General features: G+C 42.5%; 1 protein-coding gene and 1 long non-coding RNA gene across 6 annotated transcripts in view; one reads left to right on the top strand and one right to left on the bottom strand.

The window, feature by feature from the left end:
* LOC311431735 (C-C chemokine receptor type 5-like) overlaps positions 1 to 13,021 on the top strand; it is a 26,182-nt gene extending 13,161 nt beyond the window's left edge. The window contains exons 1-4 of one of the 4 annotated variants that reach the window (XR_014689619.1): positions 3,898 to 4,190; positions 4,978 to 5,050; positions 7,928 to 8,080; positions 9,223 to 13,021. Coding sequence is in view for 3 of the 4 variants with exons in the window: in XM_084509542.1 (XP_084365668.1) it covers positions 9,234 to 10,304 (1,071 nt within the window). In the remaining variant the exon portion in view is untranslated. Of the gene's footprint in view, positions 1 to 3,897; positions 4,191 to 4,977; positions 5,051 to 7,927; positions 8,081 to 9,222 lie in introns of those variants that run through there. The other 3 variants (XM_084509542.1, XM_084509541.1, XM_084509543.1) reach the window with 3 other exon arrangements.
* LOC311431738 lies at positions 188 to 5,568 on the bottom strand. Of its 2 annotated transcripts, XR_014689621.1 has the most exons (3): positions 5,507 to 5,568; positions 4,951 to 5,010; positions 188 to 373 (listed from the first exon to the last, which is right to left on the bottom strand). It is a non-coding gene; the product is annotated as an uncharacterized lncRNA (long non-coding RNA). The 2 variants fall into 2 exon arrangements; XR_014689622.1 differs by lacking the exon at positions 5,507 to 5,568 and having other exon boundaries at positions 4,951 to 5,400.

Here is a 13,021-nt window from a genome sequence, read left to right as displayed (position 1 = left end):
GAATGCAAATTGAATTGATGGGGAACATGGCTGCACACTTAGAGTACATCAGCTTGAGCCCCGCAGGTGAGGAATAAAACCCGCTACTATTTCTGGAATGTCTTTACGAGTGTCATGCCACTAAACATAACTCCTAGTCGTCTCTGAACGTAAAACCATCATAGGTGACATCCCAAGCCATACCAAACCATTTACCATTCCTTTTATTTTGAACAATAGCTTCAATTTTGTGGTAAAACGCTGAGGTTTGATGAGGTTCACCTCCTCAGGGAGGAGGAGGTCACGCAGCAGGATGATGGCCGGTCCCAGGCTGGTGTGATGGAGCTTTGGACTGGATGGGAAGTCAGGTCCTGCAGGGGCACGTTGACAGCCACTGAGGAAAGCAGGGCAGAGGAGAGGGAGACAAAAAAAGGTCTTGTCCTAACAGCATCAAGGAACAGCATAACACCAAGATATGGCCCCAGAAGCAGGCGAACAGCACAAGGGGCCTGGACTCACCTACAGGCACACAGAAGATCTGATCAAATCGGATTTTCCAGAAGCCCTGCTTATCTAGGATCAAATCTGACTTTCCAGAAGCCCTGCTTATCTGGAGTAGGTGTAGAGCTAACCGAACATCTCCTGTAGGCACTGATAATAAAGTCTCAGCCCAGGCACCCGCTGCCAGGGTGTGTCTGTGGTTTTGGGCCGCCAAGTGTCATAGCTATTCAACCTCTCTGTGGAGGACCTCTCGTCCACCTTTAGGGCCCAGCTGGTGAGGGTTGTGAGGCATCGGAACAGGCTGCCCTGGGTAGTAATTGAGTCCCCATCCCTGTGGGTATTTAAAAGCTGTGCAGATGTGGTGCTGAGGGATGTGGTTTAGTGGTAGACTTGGCAGTGCTAGGCTAGCATTTGGACTTGATGATCTGAGAGATCTTCTCCAGCCTAAGTGATTCTGTTTCTATGATCCTATGATTTTTGTGAGAGCGCATTTCAGAATCAAAAGTTCGATGAAAAACAGACAAGTCCAACAACAGGTTTGAGACTGTTGCCTATTCTTCATATAGTGTGAGATCATGAAAGATTTTAATGCCTCTAGCAGGTTAAGTAACATGTAACAGACAGTGCTCAGTGGGGACAACGAAGCAGGGCAAACGAGTCAGACTTCAGAAATAAATTCTAAAAATGACTGTTGATTTTAATAGGCAGACTGCTTACAAATTATGCATTGAAAACTTAATTTTTTTATGACACCTTTTTGGAAAATTCTAAGAAATCATGATTCAAGCACCTGTTTTTCTCAAATTTCAATAAAGTACTAAAAATACACTGGAAAATATTATGTTTGGGAGCAAAGCATAAACTAGTGCTAATATGTTGTGACAAAAATATAGTCAGCATAGACAGAGCTTGTAAAAAAATAGCATCATGGGACAAGCAAGCAAGATTGTTTATATAACGAGAGACAATTCATTAGAAGATAAAGATTGCAAAGTGAAATTCCTTTCAGGGCATGGCCTTTCATGTTTGTTTTTTTCTAGGATTCTCATCATTAACCATGCTTGCCACCTCAAATGATCAAATGCAGCAGCTGTGCAGGTACAGGTTCACTGGTGGAGAACTAAGGAGGCTTTAGCACGGTCTTACCTTGTCCTCCTGGTATGAGGTGATGCTGTGGCTGTAAATCTGTGCCACAGTCTGGTGGTGAGCATGCACTCATGCTGTATAGGTGGCTGCCCTCTGCTCACACAATTCTGATCTGAGATCTCCCTTGAGCTGTAAAGTGACACCACGTTTAGGACAGTCAATCATGCCCCCATCTGGTTATGAGAAAACACTGAACTGACCATTTCCCCATTCCATTGCTACTACTTTTAATAAGACAGTAAGAAATCATACAGAAAAAGATTGGAATTAATGGAAGTTCAAGCTAAGAAATATAAGTCCACTTCTAGTGACTGAGGCTTGGATTAAATTTTGCATGTGATTAAGGTATTTCTTTGCTGCCTCAGGCAGCATTTCTTGCATCTTTTTGTCACCACTATCAGGGACAGGATTATGGACTACAGTCTGAAAGCTGAGCTCAGAAATATAGCATGTTCCCATATTTCAGTGAGGGAACTGATATATTTTCTTCCATTTTCCCTCTTACTTTTGCATCGGTGAAGAGATGTAGCAATCTTCAAGCATGATTTGAGTCAGCCAAGTATGACAGCAATTTAGGACCGTAATACAGGTGTACTGGAAAAAATTTAAAGAGCAGCTCTTTGCACTGACTCTATAGGGGCTCTAATATCAAGTAAGGTACTGTGAATATAATCTTAGAATATACTGCAGCAGCCATCCATTTTGATGCTAAGATACCAGCCTTTCAAGAGCTCATTGGAAAAGTGATGAAGGAAGAGAAAAAAAATATAATTTTATGGAATAAAGACCCTGATCAGTCCTTAAAGCAAAGAGGGGTTGACAAGGCACACAGGTTGAGATTTTCCCATTTTACTCTCCCCCCAGTCTGAGATCTAACTGAGAAGCAGTGATTCCCCTGATTTCCATCAAAGAAAAGCAGCACCCTGCCCTGTGATTTCAGCTGGGATAGACTTAATCTTCTTCCCAGTAGCTGGTATGGAGCTGGGGTCTGGATTTCAGAAGAGAGTGATGCTGATAGCACACCAATCTTTTAGTTGTCACAGAGCACTGCTTACACAGAGCCAAGGCCGTTCCAGCTGCCCACACCGCCCTGCCAGCCAGGAGGCTGCGGGTGCACCAGGAGCTGGGAGGGGACGCAGCCAGGACAGCTGGCCCAAACTGGCCAGAGCCACGTCCCATACCCTATGGGGTCGTGCTTAGCAATAACAGCTTGGGAGGAGTTGTCTGGGGGAGCTGTTGCAGCTCTAGGTGTGGCTAGACATTGGTCAGCAGGTGGTGATCAATGGCATTGTGCATCACTCGCTCTGCGTATTTTTTATCTTTATTACTATTATTTTCTTCCCTTTATTTTCTGTCTTACGACATTGTTTTTATCTCAACTCATGAGTTTTTCACTCTTTTTTTTTTTTTTTTTTTCAATTCTCCCCCACTGTGGGAGGCAGGGGAGTAAATGAACATTTGTGTGGTGCTTAGCTGTCTACTGGGTAGAACCACATCACATCCGAAGCAAGACATTTCCATTTGGCATTTTAAAATCTTTTGAGGATACTATGGACTGAGTGTGGGAAAGAGATCCCTTTAGGGTCTCCATGAGGTTGATTGGAGAAGATACTCCAGAAACCTTAAAAAAGAGGGTCAAGGATGTCAAGGGGAGGCAGGGGTTTGTACTTTATTAGGTATCTACTCAGGGCTTCTCTCTCAGGGGTTCTCAGACATCTGACAAGACACCATCTCTCGCTTGCTTTCTCTGTCCTGTTCCTCCCTCCTGTGTGGTTTCTTTGATGTCTAAGAAGGATCTAAAAAGCTACTCAGCTACTCACAGTGCAGACTTAGTTTAACTCTGTCTAAAAGTCACAGGAATCAACCACAGTGACATAAATGAAGGACAAGGAAAACACATTTTATCAGGCTTTCCTGAAGCTTAATTCTCTAGAGTAATAGTGCTGTTTTACAAGGTTAGACACACTACACAGACTAAGCCAAAGTTTGAAAGACTAGTTTGGAGAAAAACTGAATCAATCAAATCTGCTAAAATATAAGAACTGCAGCTCAGAGCAAACCAACACAAAGCACAGGTAACTCTGTGGATATAAATGAATAAAGGGGTATGCTAATTTCTCCACTTCTGTTAAGGGACAAATGTCATAAAAGAAATACAATGATCGAGAAATGTAAAGGGGTGAATCTCATGTAAACTTTTTTTGACTCAAAGAGGTCAGCTAAATGAGAAAGAAAACAATATAAAAACCTTTTTCTATAACTACAGCTGTAGATTGTGAAACCTTGAGTTCAGCTCCTAAGAGGATCCTCCACAAATTTCAACATCTCTTTGCACATCTCAGTTAGAAAAGTAACATCTGATGACCCATTTTTAGAAAAAAGAGAACTGCTCCTTGATTTTTTTTAAAATGAAAACAGATTTGCTTGCTAGAAGTTTTCAATCTGATACATCCCTCTTCATGCAGGAAGAGGTGTTTTCAACCTTCTTCTAGTGGGTAACAAATCGGATAAGCATTACTCTCGATGTACTGACCCAAGCCATCACTTCCACGATGAGATATATGGTAAGTTATCTTTCCTTTTTTTTCCTTCAACCTCTGCATTTAGTAGTTGTTTAGGTACTTTAATGACCGAGGTGAAAAAAACAACAACAACTGAATCTTGACAGTGTACTCAACATTAAAAAATGCCCCGGGGAAACTAATAGGATATGTTAAATGGAATACCCTATTTTTAAAGGACAGAACTGCTAGAAGAAACAAATCTCTACAGGTTGATTGGGGTATGAAATGTAATGCAATATGGCTCTTTGATAAACAGATTACACATGAACATTTATTTTCTCTGAAGATGATATATCATGATGGAAATTTGGATGTTAAAACTGTGAATGCAAAAATAAAACATCTTATCTGAGTGAAGAGTACTTATTTCCCTTGCAGGATGTGCAGGAGTACTTATTTCCCTTACAGAAAATCTGATATATTTTAAATGCTCTGCCTCGTGGAACCTGTTTACATGCAGCATAGCTTAGCATTTTACCTCCATTCACTGCACCTTTTCTATTGTTATCATTTTAAGGCATGGTGCAAATGAACTGGAACTCGTTTTAACAAAATTTTTGTCTCTTTAAAAAACAGAAAGCTCTGACCTGAAACTCAGTACGAAACAGTGACTTAAAATTTTGCTCAGCTTGCCTATGGAAGCATTTATCTTGAAAACTGCATAACTAGCAGTTTCAACCAAAACAACAGATTTTTTACAGGAGACTGCAATTTCTAGAAGTATTGCATGTATCTAAGCTCTATTCAAAATAATACAGACCTTTTTTTTGAAATGTTCTTTCTTCAGAGATCTTCCAGGATGATCTTTGTTTTTCTCCCACTGTTAGGAAACACAAGCCTGGTCAGATATTTCTAATTAGGTAAGCAAGCCCGGTCAATGAATCCAGTGAAGCATTCAAAACACTGAGACTATAGGATTAAGTACAAAACTACGTGGCAGTTCCCTTTTCCATTTTCCATATTAGCATCTGTAGCTTCCATTGTCAGTATAAACTGAATACTACACGCAATTCAGTGTAATAAATGCTTTTGCAGAGAGAGACTTCTTAAGCAAAGGCTAGACTCAGTTAGCGGAAAGAACCACTCAGACGAGAGACCACAATTTAAACATGCAAAAGGGGTTGAAAGGAAGAAGATATAAGAAACAGGAAAGGTACGGTTCTCATTCCAAGAAGGCAGAGGAATGAAAGAGGAGGGAATGCACTGAGAATGGAGTGAGCAGGAAGAAGGGGCTGCCATGAAAGGAGCCACTGCAGTAATATCGAGATAGCACTTTGCAATGATATTTGCATGAGCCCTACCAATCAATCACATACTTATAAAATCCCACTCCGGGTTTATGACTCAGTTGCTTTTCATAGCCACGTTTATGTATGGGCATCACGCAGGTGTACAAATGATCAAGATCCAGAGTTAACAGGCTGAGAAATAACCCTTCCTAAGCGCTGCTGAGTGCAGGACATGCTCCCAGCCCCCCTGATGTGGTTAGCGGCCTCCTGCCTGCTTTGCGGTTGCAACTGTTCTTCTGGGCTGTGGTTTCAAACCCTTCCACCATGGGAGAGGAGAACACACACTTGTACAACGCTTGGCTTCTGCCCAGCAGGACAATCTCCTCATTTTCAGCAATGGCTGATGCTCTTACCAGTTGCTGGTCAGACTAGCAAGGGGGGTCAGACTGGCCTTGGTCCTAGGACATGCTGGGGTTGGCACTGTTGTGCAGCCAGTCCCTCATCCCACAGTCCCTGTGCACAGTGGAAGGACAAACTGGAAATGGGGATACTTAGCTATAAGCAGTACCAGGGACTTAGGCAATCAGGGCATGCAACATAGATCAAGATGAAAGGAGTCTTAAGTCTTTGTGCAGTGCTCAAGTCTTGGCATGTTTTTGAAATAAAGGAGTTAATGTTTTGGACCAAGAATTCCTTTACAAAGGTGCTCGGTTTTTATTTATCTATTTATTTATTGAAAAAGAAAAGTTTCTGAAAGTACTTGAAAAATTTAAACCCTTAGAGACTTTCAAATCTACTTATTTACTGTCAATACACCTGAGCCACAGCCACTTCCTTTACCAACAAAACCATGATCTCAGTATTGTAATGATAATGTAGTTAGTACGGCTGTGGAAAAAAACTGTTTCACAGAGGTCATCACAACTGCCTGAAAAACAGTTTTTGAGGATTTTGACAATGCTTATTGCCTCCCCAAGAAATTTTATCTTGGCACCCAACTTGTTAAAACTTGCCAATTTTCTTTTATTCCTTGTTCTCCAGAAGCAAACCTCTTTCCAAACTCTACATGTCAAAGCAATACCTCAACAAGAGCATTCTCGATCTTGATACACTGGCAGCAGTTAACAGCCAGACTCTGGAAGAAAAGGAGGAAGGGATGGGGGAAGGTCTGCAAGTGCAATATGTCCTTTTGTTTGGAAGGTGCAGACTTTGCTCCAATAAGGCTTTCCCCTTGTTGGAGGGATCCATGTCTGCACTATTCTGTAACAGAATTGCCATAGCAAGCTCAGGAGAGACTCAGATCATTTTTAAGGTCACACGAATGTGGACAAAGACACACCAACCAGCCCCTTCTCCAAGACATTAGATTTAGCTAAACTATGCATTTAGCTGAAAATTAAGGTGAGGGCATTAGCTTTTCGAATGAACTGTTCTTACAGCAGAAAATACTCCTTTCACCCAAACAGTTATCTCTAGACTCAAGATGTTTCAGTGATTTCACGTAGTGTAAATCAGAATGGATGACTAAGAGCTACAAAAAAGCAGACCAGCAGCCTGCCTCAGTGCCACTCCAACCACGGGCTGAGCTCTTCAGCTCCATTTAGTCTTGCAGAACTCGAGTGCAGAGAGTTCTATGAAGTGATGTTTTTGACAACGTGGTCTCTGCAAAAGACATCCGCAGACTCACAGGGCAGACCTCTCCACTGGAAAAAAGTGCACAGCGAGGTTGCAAACAGGAAAGGAGCGATCATTGCTGTGTTACACAAGTGGTCAGAGATGACACAGCAAGTAGGGACAGGCGCAGGACCTGAAGATTTCTGTTTCAGAAACAGTCTGCTGCCTTGTCAAGAGAACAGGCATCATTCTGCCATGAAAATGCACTGCCTGATGAAAGCAGTAATCATGATACCTCTCCCACCCACCCCAAAAAAAAAAAAAAAAAAAAAAAAAAAAAAGTAGATATTTTCCCAAATGGCAAGTAACTCTATTTGAGTGGCTACCAAATGCATCAATTTCCCCACTTGGTGACTGGGAAGCATCTTAGGTCCCTCTTACACCTGTCTCCACAAAATCCTATTCCCAGCTCCTCACAGGACACACAGAAATTCTTTTGTTTTCCCCAGCCAAAATCAGTCTTTGCACTTCCCCAATTTCTGTCACCTCACTGGCAATAGTCACTAGCAAAGGAGGAAGGATGATATCAAACAACAGATACAGGAACTGTTAGTGCACCCTGACAGTAACAGCCCTGTCTGCTGTCTGTGCTCTCTCAAAGACACGTAGCCAAGCTAAACTTTGGAGCTACTGAATCATGACTGTTAAGGATCAACTGAAACAAGGAATCAAAACTTCTTTATTCCCTGAGCACCATGGAGGTTTTTAAGTTGTTAGGAGTAATGTTGCAGGAGATGCAGGTGTTAAATGCCATGCTGACAGCAACTGAAACCATTTATGCCATTCGAGAAGGTGTTGCCTACCAGTTCTTTCTATTGTGATATTTCCCGGCAGGTCATCAACTGAGTGTGCTCAGCATAACCTGCACAACACAGGGCTCCACAACATTTTTATTCCAGAGTTACTGAAGACCAGACCAGTTTCATGGCCCCGGCCTGACCAACACCCTGCAGACCAACACCGTCGAATTGCTGCTTCTCCAGCTGGGTACGTTTAGCTCCCCTTGCCAAGGGGCATTTCTACACCTCCACTGACCCCACTCCCAGAGGCCTCAAGGCTCAAAGCCATGAGTAACCTCAACAAGCAGTGATCACTGAGGGTTTACTGGTGCCAGAGAGCCCTTGTGGGCCTTACACCTACACCTCCCTGCTGCCTCCTCTTCCTTGGGTGAGGCTGCAGAAGGGGCTGGCACAATGAGGAGGTGGCCAGGCCCTGTCACTGTGTTTCATTGTATGGGGTTTACATGGCAAGGGCTTGGTAGCAGGGGGGGGCTGCAGGGCTGGCCTCTGTGAGCAGAGCCCAGCAGCTGCCCCACGTCAGATCAGATGAGAGCAGGCTGTCCCCCTGCAGCCCATGGGTCCCACATGGAGCAGATCTCCACGCTGCAGCCCCCCCAAGGGTGGAGGAGCCCCCGGTGGAGCAGGTGGATGTGGCCTGGAGGAGGCTGCGGCCCATGGAGAGCCCCCGCAGGAGCAGGTCCCGGGCCGGAGCTGCAGCCCGTGGAGAGGAGCCCACACAGGAGCAGGGGTCTGGGGGGAGCTGCCCCCACCCGTGGGGGACCCGTGCTGGAGCAGTTTGCTCCTGGGGGATGGATGGACCCCGTGGGACGGAGCTGTGTGGGAGCAGTGCTTGGAGAGCTGCTGCCTGTGGGCAGCCCCCGCAGGCTCAGTTTGGGAAGGACGGCATCCCGTGGGAGGGACCCCACGGGGAGCAGGGGCAGAGTCACCGTGAGGAAGCTGCAGAGATGAAGCGTTAGGGACTGACCACAGCCCCCATTCCCCGTTCCCCTGCACTGCTCAGGGGGAGGAGGTGGAAGAGGGTGGATGGGGTGAATGTGGGTTTTTGCTTTTAGTTTCTCACTTTGCTAGCTCACTAGTGATAGGTAATAAATTATATTAATTTCCCTACACTGAGTCTGTTTTACCTGTGACAATAATTGCTTCTGATCTCCCTGTCCTTAACCCTCGAGTCCTTTCCATCGTACTTTCCCCCCTTTAGCTTTGAGGAGGGGGAGTGAGCGTGGTTGTGGTAGAGCTCAGCTGCCCAGCTGGGTAAAACCACTGCATTCATTTCCCTGACTACCAAGCCTGGAGGTTCCTGCAGTTAACCACCCTTCTCTTCCTTTCCAGACCAACACACCATGGAAAACCATACCGTGGATTTCCCTGACCTGGCTGTAACAACAGAATTTGAGTACGGCGATTCAGCACCATGCACGGGGACGGAGGAAAAGCACTTTGCAGCTAAACTTCTGCCACCGCTTTATTCTTTGGTGGTAATATTTGGCCTCACAGGCAACATGCTCGTTATCCTTATCCTGATAAAATACAAGAGATTGAAGAGTATGACTGACATCTACCTGCTCAATCTGGCAATTTCTGATTTGCTGTTTATATTTTCTCTTCCCTTTTGGGCCTACTATGCTGTTCATGACTGGATTTTTGGGGAAGCGTTGTGCAGAATTCTCTCAGGTGTCTACCTCCTCGGCTTCTACAGCGGCATCTTTTTCATAATCCTGTTGACCATAGACAGGTATCTGGCCATAGTGCACGCAGTGTTTGCTTTGAAAGCGAGGACAGTTACCTACGGCATCCTTGCCAGCATTGTCACTTGGGCTGTTGCTATGCTTGCCTCTGTTCCTGGGATAGTATTTCACAAAACTCAGAAGGAAAATTCACAGTATACGTGCAGTGCTCATTACCCATCAGATCAGAGAAATGTATGGAAGCAATTCCTGACCTTAAAAATGAACATCCTGGGACTTGTTATTCCAATGTTGATTATGATCTGCAGCTACACACAAATTATAAAGACATTACTCCAATGTAGGAATGAGAAGAAACATAAAGCAGTCAGGCTGATTTTTATCATCATGATTGTCTACTTTTTCTTCTGGGCACCATATAACATTTGTATTCTCTTGCGTGACTTTCAAGGTTCATTTTCTATCTCTAGTTGTGAAGGCAGTGGGCAACTGCACAAAGCAACCCAAGTGACAGAAACCATTTCGATGATCCACTGTTGTATCAACCCTGTGATTTATGCCTTTGCTGGAGAAAAATTTAGAAAATATCTTCATAGCTTTTTCCGAAAGCAAATTGCATCCCACTTTTCTAAATACTGTCCAGTTTTCTATGTTGACCCATCTGAACGCGCTAGCTCCACCTACACGCAATCTACTGGAGAACAAGAAGTTTCTGCTGCATTGTAAGTTGTGCCTAGCAAAAAAAGTGGAATTGACTTTTGTGAAATCAATTCTTGTGATGAAAGCCTGGAAGAATCTGTTCTGGATATTAGCTCCAAAGCAGCTGCAAAAGATCATGGCACATATATCTATAAAAGCTTGTATGTCCTCATACTAATGGGTATTTGTACATAAATGAAAAGGATGTATCAAATTAGCTATCTAGATGTGGTAACATAGCATTCTGTAGCAAAAAAAAAAAAAAAAAAAAAAAAAAAAAAAAGTATTTTTTTGGGGGGGGAATGTGGGGAATGTAGTTGTATAGTATTATACTACAGAGACCAAAACCATAAAAAGCTGAGGGTTTAAGCTAGCAGGCTCATAAACTGATATTTGAAATGAACTAGAGGTTAGAGATTGATATTGGTTCTTTGGAAATATCTCTTCACTGTACTTTACACAAGTTATCTCAGTCATTTAAACTCAGGCTCAATCCCATCTGGTTGTGTATCCCTGTAAATAATGCTAAATTACTGAGGTCTGTGATGAGGAATCTTTACTAGCAAAATGGGAGAATATTGTACATTCCAGTATTTTAGTGTGTATTTCCTTTGTGTGTCATTGAATACTAACCCTTTGGGTTTTCCTCATATTATTCTAAAAATAGTCTTTACTATTAAGTGTCACAAATAAGTGTCACTAAGTTAATTAAGACCTTGATATTTCAGGATGCTCTTTCAATCAACTGCTGTTTTATATATTACTTGTATTAAAATGAGTACAGTAGCCTGTTATTGATCAGCAAATCAGTATGTTTGCAATATTTCAGAAATGAAGTATTACACATGGAGCTTTAACTAGGTTAACTAGGTTACTAGGTTAACTAGGATCAAGAGCAGACAATTAGTTAATAGGGCTTTTTAGCTTCTTAGTGCAGTTATTTTGTTTGCCATTTTTCTGGCCTACATTAAGAAAAAAAAAACTTTAAAATGTGGCATTAATGCAGTTGTAAAGGCTGCAAAAACACAACAGCATTAGAGGTGTGAAAATGTTTTTTGAACAAGGTTGACCCAGATGTTTTTAAAGATAAGCATATGCTATAGACGCTTAAGGTGTCAAAACACATACACAAAAAAGTAAAAGGATTCACTGACCTACAGAGCCAAGGGCATAGAGCATCTCTCTAGTTTTAGAAACAGGTATCATTTAGGGGCTATGACGATTTTTTTCTGTTGTTTGGGAATTTTACAGAAAGCAACAGCTTCCATAATGCAAACAAAATTGGTAATACTGATGGCCAAATATGATTGTGTTTCCCCTTTAAGTTCAGATCTGGAAAAGCACTTGAACACATAGAAAATGTGCTATTGCTTTAATTCATAAATAATTTAATTAATAAAAGGCCAACTTGGTCTTTCTAGCATTTCTTACATTGCCCCTAGTAGATTTGGTTTTGGACAACTCAGGAGGCAGGAAAATCAGAGCGAATATTTTTATTGCTGTTCTTATCCAGTAGGGTAGTCTCTATTTTCCAGCTCCTCTAGACAGCCTTTTAAATATTTGCAAAGAAATGTTTCAAAGAGTCCCAAAGAAATTTTACATTGCCAAGTGCATGTGAAAGCAGGAAGTGAAATAGGGAAATCTTTGCTTATCAGACCACTTGATTTAAGTTATTCTGTTTTGCCATATTAAGCACCACTTTTGGACTGCATCCGCAAGGGAAATAGAAGAGAACTATACTACGCCTTTTAATTCAGACATTTTTTTCAACTGCATACTATTTTTTAAGATACTGCGTCTATTTTTATAAGTGGTATAAATAGAAATCAGGTAGTTTCAACATCAAATGACAAATATTTGCATTTCTGTTTTAAAGAGACAGGAAACTACATGCAGTAACTTTTAGATAGGGTGGCCTCCCCCTTCCACCCCCTCCGCCTTCTGTAATTCTTCTTTTAAAAATGTTTTCATATTTTATTCAGCTCTTGACAAGAATTTTTATTTGGATCCTAAGACACTTTTTCTTTAAGGAGTTACTTGCTCTAGAAGGTTTGGGTGCCGAGCAAGGTATGCGTCTTGACCAGCCTCACAGGAGCAAAGCACAGCTATCAAATGTGCAAGAGCACACTGAGAAGCTTTCCTGAGAGAGATGTCAAAAAGCAGCTTCAATCCTTTGCGGTTTTCTCCTACAGCACAGATCTTTTCAAGGGACAAGAAGCTTCCAAAGGACAGAACTGGAGCTTGGAGATTTGTGGCCTAGTAGATCAGCAGCTTATCAAGAATTTCCGTGACTTCACTGCAAATGGACCATGATTCAGCAAATGAAACAAGCCAGGTTTCAGCTACTGTAGCAATCTGTGATTGATATTGAAGGTGATAATAGAAAAGACAGTACTTGGTAGCACTGCTGGTTCATTCAGTTAAGGACTCTGCCAACAGGCTGCAACAATATTTAGTTACGCAATCCATTAAAGTTGGTTAACTTTTGTGCGTTAGGCTTCTTGATCCGTTCTCCCTCCCACCTCCCCTTTTATAGAATAGCCTTTAAGAATGAAAAAGGAAGAGAAATTCCTCTTCAAAACAGGTTGCTGTAATGCTGAAAGAGCAGGCGGGTCAAATTCAGGGTTTTACAAGTGGGCAAAGCACCAGCATCATTGAGCAACGCAGGGCCATCGGGACAACTTCAGTGTCCTTAACTGTTTGTCACTAGCAATCTATTAATAAACACGCTATTCTGTTTGGCA

This window comes from Aythya ferina (assembly GCF_964211825.1).
Source record: "Aythya ferina genome assembly, chromosome: 2".
Classification (NCBI taxonomy): domain Eukaryota; kingdom Metazoa; phylum Chordata; class Aves; order Anseriformes; family Anatidae; genus Aythya; species Aythya ferina.
This window is presented reverse-complemented; position numbering and strand designations above follow the sequence as displayed.